This window comes from Limanda limanda, chromosome 5 (genome assembly GCF_963576545.1).
Source record: "Limanda limanda chromosome 5, fLimLim1.1, whole genome shotgun sequence".
NCBI classification, from domain to species: domain Eukaryota; kingdom Metazoa; phylum Chordata; class Actinopteri; order Pleuronectiformes; family Pleuronectidae; genus Limanda; species Limanda limanda.
Window position 1 is genome coordinate 10,889,827 of NC_083640.1, and position 20,526 is coordinate 10,910,352.

The window sequence follows — 20,526 nt, forward strand, 5'->3', positions numbered from 1 at the left end:
TTTGCAAATGTGAACACACCTGCTTCAGCGCTGCATGTCTGGACTGAACAAGGGAGCAATCAAATCAAACAACACATGGAAGCTGATGAGCACCAGAGGAAGGTGTTAGGTGACGTTGTCCTTTAATGAAAGAAAAAAACCTTGTTTAAGGATCAACAGTGATGTTTGTGTATTATCTATTCCTTGTTCTGCAGACGATACCTCTGACGCTGCCTCTCCGGTGTCATGAGTTGTGTCTTCTCCTCGCTTCTGTGTAACTTCGCCGCCTGGACTTCAGCCCCACCATCCGTCCACCTATGCCTGCAGGACCATGGGGAGCGTCAGCAGCCTGATCAACGGCAATAGCCTCAACACGAAACACTGCCGGGCGTCGGAGTACAGGATCAGAAAGGGAACCGACCATCACAGAAAGAGTGGCGGTTGCAGCCTCGACGGTTTACTGAACTGTGGTTTCACTCAGGGCTCCTCGTCCGTGGCTCATTCCTCCAAAGGCCTCACCCACTCCCGCTCAGGACGGAGTGAAGATTTCTTTTACATCAAGGTGAGCTCACATGCTTTTAAGGTGACGTGAACATAACAGCATATATTTGCCCTGCTCTTAGGTAAAATGTTTATCCTGTTTCACAAAAGGTGAGCAATAAAACGAGGTCAGCCAATCACCGAGTAGGATCGATGGAGGACAAAGGGAACAGAGATGGGGAGTCAGACGGGCGACTGCAACCAAAGCTGCTGCTCATGTCGAGGAAAATGAATGAGGCGGTGAGAAAAATGTCAATTTTACTGCTGTCATATAAATTTTACTTTACCTAAAACACTTGTAAAATAGAATTCAAATAGTTTAACTTTCTCAGGAAATATGGTACTTTATTTAAAGAGTGATTTTCAAAGCACTTCAACGTACAAATCACATTCTGTCAGCACAGCAGTCAGGGGCAATTTAAGGTTCAGTATCTTGCCCAAGGAAAGATCAGGATGCAGACTGGAGGAATTGCACTATCAACCTTCTGGTTATAGTGGATGACCCTCTCTCCTGAGCCCCGGCCGCCCCAAAAATAACTACATTTGCTTTGTTGCAATAAATTTAGATGAGAAGATGACTGGCAAACTCCTAACTGTATGTTAAATATGTAGCCAGAGACCAAAGCTGTTTAGTTTAGCTTGGCATAAAGCCTGGAAACAGTGGGAAACAGCAAAATACACCTACAAGCAACTTGTAATTTCACTAATTAAAATGCAATTTATCGTTTGTTTATACCATAAGCTTAAAAAAACAAACAGTTTTACAAGGGATTATGCATCGTATAGTCCTTGGCTTGGAGCAGTTGCCAGCCAATCATTTGAGACTCCAGCATGTTACTGCTCCCAGCACAATAATAGATCAACACATAATGCTGCCTGTAAAATTGTCAATTTTACACTTAGTTTTAATGCACGGAATGAAAAAAACTTATACATGGTGTTAGTTAGTGAGCTTTAGAGGTGCTGAATATGAATGCTTTTTTACCTTTCGTTCAAACAATGCTAGCTGTGTAGACCTGTTTTATGACAATCTAAGACAAGCTGTAGCTATTAGTAGTAACTAGCAAAACTGTCTCCAACTTTGAAAACCTCATAGTTGAGGATAAAACCACAGCAGGTGGTTTAATAGGTAGCAGCCATCCCATATAACCTGCATTGAGCCATCCTCAGTTTATTAATCACCTCCCCCCAGATTAATGACCCAAGCATGCCTTGATCTTCTTAGAGAAGTCATTTCTGTGCCAAGAATAAGAAAGCAAATAGAGACTCCTTCAATAGGCCTTTATTCCTCGGGGGCATTGGAAGGGAAAGGAGGAGCAGCGGAGGAGAGAGAGAGAGGAGAGGATAAAGGAAAAAAGAGAGAGATCGAGGGCCAAAGAGAGTTTGAGGCATAGAAAGAGAGAAAAATGAGGAAAGGCATCCCAGTCATGAAGTCAGTGAGAAGGAATGCTGAGCTCACAAGCTTTACCTCTTACACTTCAGCAGTAGCTCATATTATTAATATCCCAGAGAAAGGCTATTTATCTTCCCTCAGACAGCACATGGGGGAGAGATGTGGGATGCAGAGGGGAGGACAGAGAGGAGGGGAGGTTCGGTACTGCTCATGACGTTTCTTGGACAGCACAGATGGGGCATGCGGAGTATAAGTTCATCTTCGAAATGAGTTTTCTCTTTTTATGACAGTCTGGTGAATTTTACTTGCAACTACTGCTGTGTAGCTTTTAATACTGCCAGCTTGTAGTGAAGCAATTCTGCATGCTCCGCTGGTTCTATTTCTAATATGAAAAGAAATTACGGTGAAAAAAGTCTCTCCCTCTCATTTGTACAGACTTCCAGCATGTGACAATATTTATCTCGGTGAAAGCCAGTCATTACGATTTTCAAGTCTCTAGATGTGATTTATCCTCACCTCTTTGTTTTTTCCATAGCATTACATACATTTTTTTTTGCTGTGCTTTCTGCTAAGACAAGCCACTGAATATAAAAAACAGAAATAGGGAAGAGCACCCCTGACTGTGTGTCATTTCAATCATCAGACCACTGCTGAGAAGTCATTGGTCCGTTCCACTGCCTTCAAGCCTGTGCCTCCCAAGAGTGCATCCTCCACCGAGACAGGTCACAGCAGCCTGGACCGCATCCTTTGTCCTCTGGAGAAACCAAGGAGTTCAGACTTTAGACACAACACCTTTTCAGGTCTTTATCTATTTAATTTTGGTAAAATTATGTCAACATTTTTTTATTGTTCAGGTGAAATGGCAAAGTCTGATGTCTTCTTTTCTTCCTTCAGGGACTCTGTCAGACTCCGGACGGAACTCTATGTCCAGCCTCCCCACCCACAGCACCAGCGGCAGCCTAAGTGCTTCCACAGGCCCTGTCAGTCACAGTGATGGCAGCTCAGCTCCTGCAAATAGTCTCGGCAAGGCAGCACAACCCAGTTTGCCTTCATGGGTCAAGGGGAATAGCACTAACCTTGAACCTAGCCACAGGACTCTTTTAAACACTGATGGCTTTGCAACTAAGGCTAATGGGGATGCCGGCTCCCCATTTTCCGTAGATAAGTCAAGCCCTCTCTCTGGAACAGCGGGTGGGATTCGATCTCCCATTACCACAGATGAGTCGCTGATTGAACGTTTGGAACAAAGGCTGTTGGAGAGAGAGACTGAACTGCAGGACCTACAGGTATCAAGCTGTCACACAACAACAAAAAAACTGTGCTTTTAATCAAGATCATGGCCTCATCAGTTGTTAGACAGTGCAAATGTCTGAGGTTTTTTTTCAATTCGGATCTGTTCACCTTACAACAGGGGAGTTTTGAGGAGAAGGAAGCAGACACCTGCCAGCTCTTTGATGAGAGACAGAGGTACTGTTCCGAGGAGATGGAGGGGCTGAAGCAGCGATGCTCCACAAAGTTACGACAAGTGTCGCAAATGGCTGCAAAAACCCAGCAAGCGCTCCTGCTGCAGGTCAGCCAGCTCCAGGTCAGTCCAATATGCCGTTTATTACCAGTGCCCTGTACGTCTCGTATGGTTGTTGACTTTCCTCCCTTTCCAGGAAATCACTGAATTAATCTGTAGCCGTTTTCAGACATGAACATGACCACGTCCCAAACAAACAAAAAAATGTCTTTCACATATAAATAAGGAATGTTGTCCGGATCAGATGCGTTCACAGCAAAAGGAGAATGTCTGGAACATCCAGACAATAACTGGCACCTGGGTAGTGCATGCAGGAGGCCAAAAATAATGGATAGATACTGCTGTAGAGATCAGTGTCCAACCCTCGTCAGAAGCTCTCAAATCTTGTTGTCTTTCCAAATCAACATAGTTGCCATTTTCTCCGTATATGTGGCATTGTAATATTTAAATTTTGCGTCTGTCGCGTGCAAAGAACATCACTCAATGTGGATTTTTGCAGAAATTTCTGTAGTATTCTAACATGGGCTCACACAGACAATGTGCATATGGGGCTGGATCAACTGACATTTTAGAAATCAGACAATTGGACAAAGTGTGTGGACTCACGTACAGCTCCTCCACAAAACTGCAGGACAATGTCCAAACATCAGTTCATGTCTAAAAGCAGTTCATGTCTGAAAGCAGCTTAAGAATCATATTCATGTAGAATATATCATCATTAGCAGACTTGCAAAATGTTGATAATGAGGAATGAACTCTTGTACAGGCAGAGAAGGAGAGGCTCCAGGACGACGTTTCAAAATTGACCCGGGAGAAGGATCTCATCAAGCTCAGGCTGAGATCTTACGAGGTCGAGAGCACACAGTTGGCGCCGACACTCGAGGAAACTCAGTGGGAGGTGAGTCATGAGCGATATCTGTTGGTTTTTAAACCTGGCAGCTCACAAAGCAATCTAGTTCTCAAACCTTGAGTGATGCTCGTCCATCACCAGAGGAAAAATCCAACATTCTGTATCATGTTAAAGAGAAAACACAAATCCATCACTAAAGAATCAGACATCAATGCCTTTTTACATCAGGGGCATTACTTACATTTTCATTACAGAAAAAAATCTCTTGCTTTGCTATTACATAGCCATCTTCACCCATATTAACATATATATAAAATTGTGTGTGATCAAATGTAGGTTTGCCAGAAGACAGGAGAGATCTCCCTGTTGAAGCTGCAGCTGAGAGACAGCCAAGCGGACGTCAACACCAGGCTAAACGAGATAGTCAGCCTCAGGGCGTCACTGAAGGAGAACGCAGTGAAGATGGAGATGCTTGAGAAACAGAATAAAGACCACGAAGAAAAACTGCGCTCCCGCACTATAGAGGCCGAGGTTAGTGTGTCGATGATTCAGTGGCAATACATTGCATAATGGAGTTTAAATAAGGATGTTTGAATAAAATGCCCACACGTTGCTTATATGATGAATAGAAGGAATGGTAACTGCTGGTATATGCATCAGCTTCAGATGCTTTAAACGTTTTAGCAGACAGACAGTGGGGTGTAAAAGTCTCACATCACTGCATAAAATGATGTCTTGAAGATATGAGTTGATTGGTGGTTTTTGAAAACCCCTTCACGCCTCCATTGCCATCAATAAATAAAATTGTTATAATGGAAACGATAAAGAAAGCCAGTGTCTGGGCCGTTGCAGGGCTGTAACAAACAAAATCATTGGCTGGTGAACCTGTCTGTCAATAACTGACCTGCATATCTGTGCACATCCTGCCTGTGATAAAAGCCAGAAGTTAATGAGGGAGCCACGATAAAGTTGGTCTGAGGCCTGCTCTTGCTAGCCTTTCCAGGATTACCAACCCTAGCTTTAATAAAAAAAAGATCATTTGACGCCTCACATAATTAGAGCTGTTATATCAGTCAACATAATCGTCCAAATCACTGCCCATGTATGAATTTTTTCCGTTGTAATCTTTCAGGTTTGCCAAAATGAACTCCAACGCAAGAAGAACGAGGCTGATCTGCTGAGGGAGAAAGTGGGCAAACTCGAGAAAGACATTCAGGAAATGAAAAAGGATCTGGTTGTGGCCAAAGAGGAGAGGCTGCAACACAGTTTGAACCTTGAGGCCAATGCCCAGACTCAGGAAAAACTAATCAAAGGCTCAGACTCCCCTACCCACGGCGGGGGTGAGGAGAACAGGGAAGACACCTCCACAGAGTCACTCCAGACAGAAGTGGGGCGACTGAAGCTGCAGCTCAGGGAGGAGCAGGACGCTCAGGAAAGGCTGGCGAACACCTTTGAACAGGAGAGGCAGACCTGGAACAAGGAGAAGGACAGAGTCATCAAGTACCAGAAGCAGCTCCAGATCAACTACCTGCAGATGCACAGGAAGAACCAGGACCTGGAGAGGATCCTGAAGGAGCTGACCACTGAACTGGAGAGCCGGACGGAGCTGGGAATGGACATCTACAGCTCAGGGTTACAAACATACGAAGACGTTATTGCCACAGAGATTTGAAGTGAGCACTCACTAACAATGTTCTTTTCACCTCAGATATTTATGTCACAACAACTGGAGCTCACTGCTAACAAGTCTTTTACTATGGTTATTTAATAGAATATGCATAATCTAGTTTGTTTGAGTCCAGGGCACATTCTTGTGATATACTTTGTGATGACCGTGTTACTACTTGTTTAAAAGTAAATACTAAGTTATTTAATGTTCAAATGAGAATTTTCTATTTTTTTTTCTATGTTGACTAAAAAAATCCCTCATCATTCAATTCAATTTTTCTCATTTAAAACAGCTGACTCATCTGTTTCATGACTAATGTCAAATGGCCGCATATAAAACATAATGGAAGTTGTCCACATGTCTCTTTGGTAAGAAAATGACAGTGATTTATCATCTATTGTGCATCTATGTTTGAACCTAATTGACCTGGCCTGAAGAGGGTTGTGCATGGAAATTAGTTTTAAACCAGTCTTTAACTAAACAAATACACAGGTCTTCTCATGTGATAAAGTGTCAAAATGGTTTCCACTACAAATACATGTTGGGTTGTCATATGTTTTCACCCTTAAATTCAATCCAACAGTGAATATCATATAGGTTCAATTACAAAAGTGCACTAGTGGGATTAATATATTTTATTAAACTAGTTGTATGTTGTTTTCAATTTTTCAGTTCTGTAAAATCGCCACTTCGAGTATCTAGTCAGATGTAACATAAATTTCACTCCACTGATCATGTGTTCATCGTGTTCATGAAATATTTATTTATTTATTTTAAAATTAACTTCTGAAATTAGATAATCGGGGTTCAGGAAGAAAGTTGTCATCTTATTAACTGAAGCAACTCAAATTATTTTACCATTAAAAACATAGGGTTTAAAACCTTGCCTCAGTTGACAGTGAGTCCTTTGTTCAAGTAAACTACTGTATACATGTCTGAGCTATGCAGAGAATTGAAGGTTAAGTACACTATTAAAATGCCACGTAAGTGTCTGAAAAGGAAATACGCACAATACAGAACATACTAGAGAACACGTCTGGCAGATACCAAAGACAGATGCCCATTTTGAGATCCACTGTGTTAAGAGGAAGAGAGAGTACAAGAGGTCTGATAGTATGAAATGAAAGCAATTATTGATGAGATAAACAACAGGAAAATAAGTGATCTCCAGATAATGTCTGTATCTCTCCCGACATTGTTCATCCAACTTCCTGAGAGTCTGCTGGCACTGCTCCACTTAGAGACAAACAGTCTTTTCTCACACTGGCCACGGCCATTTGGCTTGACTATTTTGGAGCAATTACACTTTCCACAAGGGCAAAGTAGTTTGTGAAGCAAAAGTTGAACCACTATACACCCACTCAATACCCAGGGGCTCACATAGACTGTGAGGAACAAGCACATGTACAGTATATGCACACACTGTGTCAGGGTGTGTGGCAATCTGAGTAACGAGGCTGCTTGAGGATGCTCAGCCTTCATTACATTGCATTACGACAGCGGGTCAGGAGAGACAGGCTAAGTGGAGCTCTGAGGTGAGGTGCTCTAAGCTGTGGCACTCAAACTCAAGTGACTGGTAAGTGTTTCACAGCCCATACTCGCAGCCTTAGCAACAGAAAGGGGGTCAAATAGGGAAGAAGCATAAGGTCGGTTAATACTGCAGGTATGGCCCTGGTAAAAGATTTCTCTGGTTTCAGTAAATAAAATCAAACCTGGATGAAGTTGGGAAAAAGACCCCTAGGCGAATAAGTCTGTTTACAGAGATGAAACTGGAAATAAATACAGGGTAAGATGTGAGAGTGAAAACTCATATCTGATCATAACAGCAGCAGACAGTTATCGTTTCCTTCCAACACTTTAGCTCAATTACTGTGTTTTTATTCTAAAAAAGTAAATTATATTTACCTCAGCAAAAACACCTATTCAGGGAGGCTTTTTTGCCAAAAGAAGATGAAGAAGTGAGCTGGTTTATATGCTAAGATAAACAAAAATATATTACAACATTTATCTGCATCATGTTTGCTTCTTGTGATTACTAAAACTGAACTTTAAATCATTTCATGCATTGGTGAATCTTTTTGATTGAGTAAAATGCACCATGATAGACAATACACTGCAGCCATAAATTCTTGGAGGTATTAGATTGACAGAAAAGAGGGTTGTCTTGTTATTATTTATTAGAAAATTACACAGGTGACTGCTGGATTTTGACTCAGATAAATATGGATGTTCTTACACACTCAAAGCTGTCTCAACTGCTCTCTCTTGTCAGCCCCACATTATCATTCTCAATCCCTCTTGGACTTAAATAATGAGAAGATTGTTTTCTTCTCCGTCTAATCATCTAATTTCAGCCTTTTGATAGTGTTTCCTTCCGCACGCCGCACCTCTTTCCAGCTCGCCTCCTGTCATAACCGGGCTGATTGGACCGAATCAAAAATGAAATCAAATTAAAGCACATTGTTCACGCGTGCGGCTTTGTGGCTGACATGAAAGAAGGACCAAACAGAAGAGATAACAAGAAATTCAAAGTCGCCGGTTTGACATGAAAGAAAATAACGGAGCTGGGTGGGTGGTGGTGGTGTTGGCTGGGAGTGGGGGGGGGGGGTTCTTTATCAGAATAACCAAATCAGACAGATCACCGACACTTATACATTAAACAAAGTGTGCTAACAATGTGTCCCTGTGCTTTAAACAACCCGGCTAGGTTTTTAATCTACCATTGTCAATAAAGTCACGAAGGCAAAAAGGTTTTTTGGGAAGGTGATGATGAACTATCTCTGTTTTGTCGACTCAGCTGGACACACAGAGCCGTAGTCCAGCAGATGTCTCTGTGTGATTGGACAGCAGTTAGGCAGCAGTAGGAAGACACTGGCTGATAATTTAGCCCTGCCCCACAGTGACATGATAATAATGCACTCATATCCTGCTGTGATTCTCCTGATCGGCTGACAGTCACACACAAAGGGGCCTGCATTCATTAGAGAGGCACATTTGCAAACCTTGTGCAAAAAAAAAAACAGGATCTCTGGCTACATATATTTATAGCAAACACATGTAATAAATTCACTATTTGAACCACGGCAGAAATAAATAATAGTTGTCCTGTGAAATGGGAGTTTGCACTTCATTTCCTGGCTCGAACCTCACCTCAACATTATAATAAATATTCTTTACCAGTAAATAATAGATGAGTCAATAGCAGTGTATCAGTTTCTACCTCGCCCTCATTACTCATTACACACTCATATGTGCTATATCCCGACCATATACCCCTAAGCAATTAGTTGCTCTAAAATATCAAGGGGCTAGTTATTCAGGCATGTATTTCATATTTTTTATTGGTTTATTCAGCGGCTTGCATGCAGACCAGTGTGCAGCGAACACAGCCTCGGAAAATCCCAAAGCTCCTCCGCAGTCAGCAAAGTAATTGGGGAGGGAGTCCCAGAGGGTCCTCGCACACTGCTGAAACCCTTGCTATTGACAAGTTGAAATGGCACTGAAGGTAGATAGGAGTCAATGCTGGTGTGTTGAGTGTGCGTACGTGTAAGACTGTGTGTGGATTGTGTAAGTACAGGAGGTGGTTGGAGTACTTTGTTGTGAATAGGCCCGTAGTCTTTATGGACTCGCTGGTTGGCTGGGAGACCATCTGGTTGCCCCAACCCCCCAGCTGCCTTGCCCGTGGTTCCCCCCCATTTCTATAGGGATGTCAAATTCTGCTCATGGGGAGGTGGGTGGGGGGGCTGCACCAATGCCAATTTAAGCCCCCACGGCTCTAAACTAGTTAATTAACTCTAATTCTCACACAGAGAAACCTTCCTTCGTAAGTAATTTTGCCATTCATCACAATCCAACTCTTTCATTCTAAAGCTCTGCCAACTATCAGCTTGTGAAATTAGCAGGAACAGTTGAATGTGGAATAAAAGTAAAAGCCCCATAAGTGAATCCATAACATTAAATGGGTGATGATAATTTCTGAATTATACGCCAGATTTAGAAATGCACCAGGGCTCCAAACCATATGCTTTGTCTGCAATTGCAGCTTCACTGATAAGCTCGGGACAATAAAATTAATTTTGTTTGGACATACATTCATTGATTTTTTTTTTTTTAAATCAATGCTCCTCACATATTCATGGAATATTCTTATCAGATCTCCAGTTGCCACCAACACTGACAGCCACGAGGGAGGAGATGTCAGTGTGTTTGTCCCTTATTAGAACAGACTGAGCATATGATGAGGTCACTTGACATTTACAACAATCCCATAACGGCATAAAGCAACATATACATATATTAAAAAAAAATATCTGCTTTAATTCACAATAACCAAGTGTGTCAATTTTGTACAGTGACTCTGTGAACTGAAACAAAGTAATCATATCCTGTCGTGATGATAAAACGAAGGTGGATTGCGCTGCTTCCATCCAGCTGAAAGACAAAATATCAACAAGCTGATGTTTTACCTGCTTATTATATAGATTCAAATGTTTTACACAACAATAATTATCTCATTTCTACTTACTGAAATAGTGTTCGACTGAAGATGCCCTTCCGTATGTTCAAAGTCTACAAAACAATCAGATTGTCAATGTCAAATTCTGCCAATTTTTGGGTATTTAAACCAAATGTTCAAACACATATTGTAGATGGGTGTTCTCTCTTACCTTTCTCTGTGACAAACTCAAACTGAGAAGCATTTTGTGAAGTGTTCTTTTCAATCCTTAGCTGCTTGACTGCAAAAGAAAAAAAAAGGACATATTTGTCTTTACAGAAAAGCTGCATTTTGCGATTTCGTGAGTAAAATATGCCAAACTGAGAACATCTTGGTCTGGACATAAGGCCAATCAACAAACTCCTTTCGACAATGTGGTAAAAGGTAGTTAATGTTAGCAGCAGGGCTTCAAGGAGTCTTTGTTGGATTGATTGCCATGGAATTTGGTGCAGGCGTTTAAGCCCCCTTCAGTATAACATGTAATCACATTGATACTCCCTTGACTATTCATACAGTTTCTGTGTTCTCAGCAGGTCATAATATTAAAATATAGGGCTTTTTACTTCTGATTGCAAGTTACACTGACCCAAAAGAAACCTTCTTGAGTCTCAGAAAACGTAATATTCGACTTGGTCTTGAATCCTAACACTCATAAAGACCTGGTATTGATCATTTATAAGCCTTTGTCTTTGTGAAATGCTCTTTTTTGTTCTCTGTGTTCTGAAAATTTGGTTTGGGTTCAAGTCTATTAAGGAGATTAAAATTCCTTCCTCAGATTCGATAGTCCCTGTCAACAGAAATGGCCTGAGGTCTGACGGTTCTCCAGTGTGCCAAGGAGGCAGACGGGGGTGCCCTCTCTGTGTCACCTTCATTGTTATTATTTATTAACCTCTCTGCCAAGGCCATTAGGATTAATCCTGAGTGGATGAATACACAATTATTGTTTTGACACTCACAGCACTTTTGAAGTCTCTGAACTCTAATATCTCTACTTATATTTGGAACAACAAACATCAGAGAGTCAGCTTCTCTAAACTCACACAGCTGAAGAAACTGGGAAGTTAATCCCTACCTGATCTACAACAATAATATTGGTCAAATCTTTCATGATTCATGAACATTCAGGATACTTTATGGATAAGTCTTGAATCTTAAAAGGCTTAAATCTGTCCAGTCATCAATAAAGATCAGTTAACTTTTCTTTGCAGTGATAATAATATTTGTAACACGACTGATTTGGACTGATGTAAAACAAAATGTATATGCCCTTTTCTGTTCAGTCTCCCGAGGCACTGATTAATTTTCTCAAGTTGTATAGATTTTGCAGCACTGTGCCTCTTTAAGGTTGTTTGAGCAGATTCTGGATAGCTTTATCATTCCTCTTAAACTTCTGTTATATATCTCTGTCTGTCATTTCATATAAAGTCTCTTTTAAGGATGAAAGGGGTAAACTTGAGACTGTTGGAAATGGAAAAATCCATGAACTCTGCCAAACCCGAGAAATACATAATTTCTTAGATTTATGCTCTACTGCTGAACTCTGATTCATCTAGTAATGATTCCCTGTGCGTGATCCGGGGGTAGAATTTAGTTCTGCGGATTGGATTAGCACTGGTATCTTGAAATGTATTTCTAATTCTATAGACCAATATAAACTTACATGTTTTCCATGGAAATTATTTAACACCTATTTGCCTCCAGAAAATGTTGTAAAGCAGCTCAAATCTATATTGTGAATGTAAAATACACAAAGGTAGATTTATACACATGTTTAAGTCATGTGATCGTTATATGCTTCTAAAAGGGTTTATTCTGTGATACCAGTAAATGATTTAGTCTGTCTTTTTCATCTATCTATTTAACCACACTCCTGAAGCTCTTCTTCATACAGACACCAAATTTCTTGTTAATAATTATTTTATTTTTATAAAATGTATATTTGGCTCCACAGGTCCCCAGAATCAATTTGTGGAAATCACACATATTAGGTCTTCTCTCAAATCTAACTAATCATAAATTGGACAAATTCAGGAAAGCGTTTACTACTGCCGCCAAGGAGATTGTGTTTGTTTGTTTGTTTGTTTGTTAACTGTTAGTTAGTTGGCAGGACTACGCAACAAACAACTGGAACGATAACCAGGGAACTCAGTAGAAGGACGCAGTACTGATCGGGAAACAACCCATTAAATATTGATGTAGATGCTGGCGTGGATCCAGGAAAACAATTTTTTAAATCACTTCCTCTAACTTTGTGAGTTTTGCAACATTTTCACTGATTTTCATATTTTTGTGATCTTGATGATAGAAAAATTACGTGTTTATGGGACTGATATTTCTGTGTCTGTGCAACTTGGTGCAGATCCAACAAAAAAATCAGGGAAAAGTGAATTAAAATGTAGTTTTATAAGAACACTGTTGGGTCTTGTGTGCACTTCACTTCATTCTAGTTCATTAATTTGCTCGCAATGTGTGATGGAGGACATCAAGGCACAACAGAGCAGTTCTTTCCTAATATCTCAATGTATTTGACTTTCACAGTTTGATGAATGAACACTATGTATACACACCGTTGTGGCTGTCCACTGTCACAGCGGAAATGCTAGTGGACTCGGGGAAGCGGATGATAAACTCCTGAGGAAACAACCCGGTGGACATCCAGAACGTCTGAGTGTTTCTGGGTGAGGGAGACGAGCAAAACACCGTCAGCTGTTGACAACATTCATGCAGATACACTAGACTTCAACTCGAACAGGAGAAGCCAAACTCACCCGTCGATGATATTTTCTGGAGGATGGTTCTCATCGCTGGACGAAGCAACAACAACTTTTGCCCCCAGAGAACTCAGGGAGGAGTCGGTCATGTTCCTGCGGGTGGCTCGGTGAAGACTCTGATCTCCGGTGCTCGCAGTTTGAAGTTAATATCAGTAAATCCAACAGGAAACCACGACTCGCTGCGTGTTGACAAGTAGTGGACACACAACTAGCTCCCGTCGTTACCAAGCCAACCGATGCGTCGCCAGGTTTATACGTCATCACTACTCCAGCGCATCAGACGTTGCGACGCACGTTGCCAGTTACTTCTTCTTTAGCAATTAGCAGCGAGCTCAGCGCACTTTCCCATGGCGAATGGCTGCGAGGACACGTTGTTCACCCGCGGATCTGCTCAGGTTCGTCCCGACACACACACACACCAACAGGCCCGAGAGAACAGCACGTCCGCAGCCTTTCAAGCCGCTGCAGAGGCGGAAGCTAACAGGCTAGGCTACAAACTGAGTTGGGCTAAGTTGGTTAACAAAGAGAAAAAACGGTTAAATCAGAAGTCTGCCTGACGTGTTTCGTTATTGGGGATGTTGTGATAATGTCTGATACAAACATAATGTGTGTTTAGGTTTAGCTGCACACAGATGTGGCACTTTCACAGCTGAAGCATCCTTTCCCACAATGGAGAGGATGCAATGGGCAACACTTCAAATATATAAAGATCGAATACAAACTCTTCCCACAATCTTTTACAGCTGATCTATTTTATTTTCCTGCTGAATAGGACATGCTAGTTACTATGTTAGTTAGTTAGGTATGTTAGTTGAGGCTCTAAATGTCTGGTTCTCTGTTCCAGAGTGATGACTCTGACATCTGGGATGACACAGCACTCATTAAGGCGTATGACAAGGCAGTAGCAACCTTCAAGGTAAGATTTATGTTGTGCATTGTTGTACATGTGTAAAAATGCTTGTGTTTCTAACTAACTGCATGGTTCTGGTGCCGCTGCTTTCTTTGACAGACTGCCCTGAAAGGTGAAGATGAGCCACAAGCATCAAAAAAAGACCCACCAGGGAAGAAACGCAAAAATAACAAAAAGAACCAGAGCAGGAAGAGGACCAACGCACTGCCAGATAAAGAAGTGTGTACAATTTTGACTGATTTTAATGTTTCTCTTAAACATGTTGACACAACTACAGTCTCTCTGAAGGAAGAGAAAGGACAACTTTTGACTGTCGGAATTGTAATTTGCCATGAACTTGGCCAAATGTCTCAAATGAACAATTTTATAGATCTGTGCTCCACTGCTGTTCTCTGATTCCTCAGTATTTCCCCTTAGTGCATGATCTGGGGGTAAGATTTATTTCCACAGATTGGATTAAAATTCACAGGGATCTTTCCTATATGTATGTCAATTTCCATAGCTGAACGAATCTTAAAAATGTCCAAGGGAATTATTTCCCTCCTATTTGGCTCCAGCAAAATGTCCTCACACACCTCACAGCTCTGTTTAAATTGTAAAATACAAAAAGGTACGTTCATACACTAGTTTTGGTCGTATGATCTGAATCTTATAAATAATGATAATTATTCAAGTAGGAAGTTTAAAAGTTAGTTATGTTTTGATGGGTCGCTATGACAGCATTTATATCAACATCATGTAAAAGTGTACAGTACATTTTAACACATAAGACTGTTAAGTATCGAGGCTTACAACGAATGTACTTCTGAATTCAGTTTACTTCAGACCAGCCTGCACCGCAACCTTAATTTGGATCTATGTTGTGTCTCAGTGGCAGGTGGGGGACTCCTGCTGTGCTTACTGGTCAGAGGATGGTCAGCTCTATGCCGCCACAATCTCCTCTATAGACGAGAAGAGTGCCACCTGTACGGTTGTTTATACAGACTACGGCAACCAGGAGGAGCAGAAACTTGAAGACCTGCTAACAGAGATTTCAGAGGGTGATGAGGAAACACATGTCAAGGTAACACAAACAAAAATACAATGTTTAACTGATTTTATTTGTTATCACACCAGCATTTGTTTGCTAAATGCTTTTGTATTTGTATGATTCCATTGTGCCAAATGTAAAGGATATGAGGTCATATCCAAACAACAACATCTGATGGCATAACTGAAATGTATTTTTCTAAAAGTCAGATTTTAGTTCACAATCATAAGAAATCAGCTTCCTTCCTAACAGAACATTATTTATTTTCACCCCTTTTACACATGCAATTTAATTTGAAAATAGATCACCTGCTTTCCAGTGTACTCATCATCCCCTCAAACAGTTCCCACAAGTTTGTCTTTCACTCTTCAAATTAACACAACCCAATTTTTTGCCCAAAAGTTCTACATTGTCTGTTCATTTTACTGGTTATACATGTGCAGAAAGCTACTGACATATGAGGTCAGTGAGATAAATGTCAAAGTACTTCATCAAATAATACCTCTTCGAATCCAATGAACATAACAAATTAATTGCTATCTCACGAGCAGTGCAAAAATTATATTGTAATTTGCATAACTCTTCCATCTTTTATGGATTGTAAATTAATTCACCTCAGTTTCGAACTCTACCTGTTGTCACTGCTTCCAAAATCCCATTTATATTTAAATCAGAAATTCAATTCCAAAGTATAAAAAAGAAAATGTCAAATCATGGTTACAGCGGTGTGTCTGTGCAATTCAGGTAAATGAGGCGGAATCATCAACAGAGGGAAGTGAGTCCTCCACACAAACCCGACACAAACAACAGTCACACAGTAAAGCCCAGAAGTCCAAGGCCCCGAAGGAAACTCCTCCCATGTGGGCTCCCAGCTTCCCCGGGTGTCCTCCATGTCCACCCCTACCCCCCTGGTGTGGAAACCTACTCCCCAGGCAGGCCTTAAGTCAGGTAAGAAACAAGTCTGAACTGAGTAAAGTGAACTGATAATAGACTGTTGTCGTTCACATTACTGCTTGAAACTAAAATGTAAATGTTTTTATTTTAGTGAGGAGGTTGGCTCTGAACTCGTGGTAAAATGAAATGTGAACAATACAATGTTTACCATGTGAGCAATGAAAATGGAATATAAACAAAGTCTGCTCCGAGTTGGCATTGGATTGGATTGCAATAACTTTTATTTGATTTATGCTGTAATTTAGATTCTCCCTCTGTGTTGATGTTACTCTATACCTAAAGTCATTAAAAGAAGAATGACGAAATGTCTTTTAAAAAGAGTGTAGGTATTCTTGAGCCTTCTTGCAGTTGCACATGAGCTGCATGATAAGACCTGAATAGCTTGAGATTACATTTATTATATGTAAATTCAACCTAGCTCAAATGTAAAATGATCTTTGAATACTGAGATTACTGTGTGGTTTTCAATCACTTTTTGTCCTTTGTGTCCTGTAGGAGGGAACCGGGCAATCTGGTAGCCATGGACCTGTACCTCCTCCCTGGCCTCCCATGATGCCGCTTGGTCCACCAGTGAGTTGGCAATATGTCTTACATATAAATGCAGAAGCTACAGCAGATACTGATTTATCTGAGGGTTAGGTTGTGTTTTTTTAATCCAGTGGGTAAAAAGAGAAACAAACTTTTTATGTTAGTGATTGACTAAAAATATAATCAGCCTCTAGTCTTTACATTCTGATCACACTCCCTCTGCTCTATGTGTCTCAGATGATGGCTCCACCTCCACCCATGAGCCCTGACATGGAGGATGATGAGGCCTTGAGCAGTGTGCTCATCTCCTGGTACATGAGTGGATATCACACAGGATACTACCTGGTATGTGCACAAAGGCTAACTGGCTTATTATGGGCTATAAAAGAGGTAACAGTTGTATAACAGGCTCAGTCTCTTGTATCATGCAGTGAAGCGAAGAGGACAAATGGCCATTTGGACACTTTTTGCTTTTTGGGTAAAGTTGCTCCATCTTGAGATGCTTCTCAGCTAGAAGAGTCTTTTTGTCCACGCCACCAATGACCGCTGAAGCTCAAGGATTTAAGATTTCTTTGTTCTCAGTCCTTACATACGTCTTACTTTATTGAACGTAATATCTCTGGAAGGCCATGAGGGAAATTTTTCCAATTGAATACACTTCACTTTTACTGAGTGATCTGATAGAAGTTAGTGCTTAAAGGTAAAGATCAAGGTCACTGGGACCTCACAACACACATTTTTGGCTAAAACACAAGAATAACACTTATCATGATAAAACACATTGAATACTCTCTTTATTAAATTACTTGAAGGTCTTCACGACATATGAGGTTTCACAGACATTTGTGTAAGTTGCTACTTGACTGGTTGGCAGATGTATTCAAGTGAGAGACAGTAATTCTACTTATCAAAGGTTCATAATAGGGCGGTGTCCTTGTGTTCTAAAAGTGGAGCTGTCTTAACTTAATCTTTTTTTTTCTTCACAGGGTTTGAAACAAGGTCGCAAAGAAGCTGCCAACTGGACAAAACTGCACCACAAATGAAATGATCCAGTCAAGATTTCATTCTTGTGGCAAAAGGAAACGTTATGAGTTAAGTGTACTTGCTGTGAAAATATTGTTCATCACAGTTCAAGGACCAGAGTTTTGTATTCTTTGTAAATAGATCAAATAAAAGCTATCAGAGCAGCATTGGTAACTGGCTTGGTTTTTTTGTTTCACTTTTTAACTGTGAATTATCCTGCTTACACATAATGTTGTGAATTGAAAACTTCTTGGACTGTAGATTATTATTAACCCTTTTTATAATTTCTTTTAAATATTAGCAAAAGAGGGAAGAGTTTGATTTAGGTTATTTATGCAAATGTGTGTGTGTGTGCGTGTGTGTGTGTGTGTCCTAAATAGTGTGTTGTTGTAATGGCAAGCATTGTCCAGCAGAAGTCAGACTAGTATAATATATTCATGTTATAGGGAAAGGTGGCATGAATACATCATAGCATGGTGTTTAACCTGCACATAGTCACTGTCGTACAGAGGAACCCTCCACTTCTAATAGTGTGTCTGCTTCTCACCTCACTTTCTTCAGTTTGACTGCACATCAGAGGCGAGTCCTGCTTTAGTCCCTCAAGCGATTTCCACGCAGTTAATTCAGAGTATCATTCCAGTATATATCTTGCGTCTCAGCCCTGAGTTTTCTCTGAGGTGTCCCCTTATCCTCTGCCCAATATAGGCTCACATCCATCATCATATTTTTCAACTCCCATAAGATTGATGCATATTTCAGGGAGATAGCAGGCGGGGATTCGGCTACAGACTGTGTGACACATTGAGCCGTATGTGCAGATAAAGATTGATTCCTGAACAAAATCGCTGAGACATTAAGATCATTGAAAACGTTTTGTCCGATTATCTTTAACGCTCAACAAACTCAACCTGGCAGAATGTAAACATTGATGAGAAAACCTAAAGGAGAATAGATGGATACTCGCATTGCATAACTTAATGTGGCAGAACACGAGGTTTCTTTCTTTCTTAGCTCTAACATACTGGGCTGTGATAACTGTTTTTATCAAAAAAAATATTGGGGAGGGTTTTTTCATCCCTGAGTTGTCCTGAAAACAGATCGTGGAATGTTTGAGGTCCAGTAATGTAAGAACAGTTGGGAAATGGTTGCAAATACTGAATGTAGGTTTATATTTAGAACACAGTAAAACCACATGTAATTACAGTTGGAGCGGCCACAGTCATTCTGCTGAGCCTGTAGCACGTTCAAACAGAAAGCTAAACAGATTTCCTGTATTATCTACACTGGTGATTTGCTGCCTGCTTACACCCACTCCTCTGGTTCTAACCTGGTGGGCAATTGGTCTTACACTATCTGTGTGTGTGTGCGTGAGAGAGAGAGAGAGAGGAACAGAATAGGGTTTTGTGTTGGGATGTAACAACATGATTGTGTCCTGTTTTTTTATACCATGTGATCCTCCTCCAGCTGCTCCACAGCCATCGCTCTCTGAGTGAAGAGCGGCTCTTTTGTTTGTATACTGACTGTGGTCTGCCTTTCATAGCCCACTGTGCCCGTGTTGACTGCTGTATCTGATTCTCACTGGAGCAGTCACTTTTTGTGTTCCTTTTTTATTTTATATGCAAACGAGAGAAAACGGCAGAGAAAAGGACGATGGAACAGTGGCTGTGTGTAGTTTGTGGGATTTACAAATAGAATATGCAATAAAAAATGAGAGGTGATAAACCAGACCTATCTTTTCCCCACAGATGGGTTTAAAATCTACCGCGGCAAAGCCTGCACATAAGCCCATTGCTCGCCCGACTCTGCGGCAAACTGAGCTGCCCAAAGGGCTCGATGGAGCCCGGCGAGGAGTTAAAAGGGGGTCAGGCCTCGCTTGGGAAAGCACTGCTTCTCGCTGTGACTGTCTACCCCCTACTGACTAGAGCGGCATGAGGCTTGTAAACATAATCTGCATTTCACATAGTCCCTTCTAGGAAACAGACAGACATCCAAGTGAGATCTCACTGCTGCGTGAGTTACAGCGCCCTCAGTTATTTACTCAAGCTCCCAACATCAACAAACATCCTGCTTTTAAATAAGAGACTGGGGGGAGATTAAAAAAGGAAGACAGGGGCTGCACCAGTCCCTTTCCCCTTTTTTCATGGAGACCAAGCACTTACTGCTGATCAATAGTCATCATTGCATTTTTAAGATTGTGGTGCAAACACCATTTAACACAACTGAGTGCATGGGGTTAATGGTTGTGGGTTTTGTCCGAGACCATTCGGCAAACCATTAAAAATATGTTTAGTCTGAACTCAATCACGGGATTGTGTGAGACTTTGTTCAACAACAAGCGCAGAACAACAAGCTGTTGAATAACTGAGTAAAGTCTCTTTCAGAAACAAATGTCTGCAGACAGAGCCTGAATTCAGATTGGATGATTGGCTGACAGACGACAGATTGCAATATCAAGGCTGTTTGCAACTCATGACTAAAATGAACAAAACACGCTCGCCATCACAAAAAGATACTGGGATGCCAGACGGTGAGGATTTTCGCAGTTAATTGCGTATCTAATGTTGAATCAGTTTTGTTGTAAATAGTTGGCAAATCATACTGAACAGCTCCCAATTACAGACATTCTAGACTTTATCTTAAAGCACTGATTTACAGCTTGTGTTGACAAAGCCTTTTTTGACTCCAGGCTTTCAGCTTCCTGTGATTCCTCTTTCTTTTGATCCTCATATATTTAGACAATCTCAAGAGAAACAGTATATATCAGTGTAGGAGTCGTACTGTGAGCAGGAAACACACAACTGTAGCCTTGGTAATTGGGATTTTCACACACTCCCTTTGAGGATGCATTCAAAGTTATGAGCA

The 20,526-nt window shown here is 41.0% G+C and overlaps 3 protein-coding genes across 3 annotated transcripts; 2 read left to right on the forward strand and 1 right to left on the reverse strand.

Moving 5' to 3' along the window:
- Positions 1–310: 310 nt before the first annotated feature.
- lzts1 (leucine zipper, putative tumor suppressor 1) lies at positions 311–5,956 on the forward strand. Its single transcript, XM_061072334.1, has 8 exons — positions 311–541; positions 631–759; positions 2,556–2,712; positions 2,807–3,198; positions 3,324–3,497; positions 4,201–4,332; positions 4,621–4,815; positions 5,417–5,956. The coding sequence occupies exons 1-8, from the start codon at positions 311–313 to the stop codon at positions 5,954–5,956; spliced, it is 1,950 nt and encodes a 649-aa protein (XP_060928317.1).
- Positions 5,957–10,249: 4,293 nt separating this feature from the next.
- Positions 10,250–13,438, reverse strand: hspb11 (heat shock protein, alpha-crystallin-related, b11). The gene is made up of 5 exons (XM_061072153.1): positions 13,217–13,438; positions 13,016–13,122; positions 10,621–10,689; positions 10,479–10,522; positions 10,250–10,384 (listed from the first exon to the last, which is right to left on the reverse strand). Exons 1-5 carry the CDS (start codon positions 13,306–13,308, stop codon positions 10,292–10,294), a joined length of 405 nt encoding a protein of 134 aa, XP_060928136.1. The 5' UTR covers positions 13,309–13,438; the 3' UTR covers positions 10,250–10,291.
- A 65-nt stretch (positions 13,439–13,503) lies between these two features.
- Positions 13,504–17,831, forward strand: smn1 (survival of motor neuron 1, telomeric). The gene is made up of 8 exons (XM_061071669.1): positions 13,504–13,614; positions 14,064–14,135; positions 14,229–14,348; positions 15,001–15,192; positions 15,904–16,107; positions 16,609–16,683; positions 16,879–16,986; positions 17,628–17,831. The coding sequence occupies exons 1-8, from the start codon at positions 13,567–13,569 to the stop codon at positions 17,682–17,684; spliced, it is 876 nt and encodes a 291-aa protein (XP_060927652.1). The 5' UTR covers positions 13,504–13,566; the 3' UTR covers positions 17,685–17,831.
- The last annotated feature ends 2,695 nt before the right edge of the window (positions 17,832–20,526 follow it).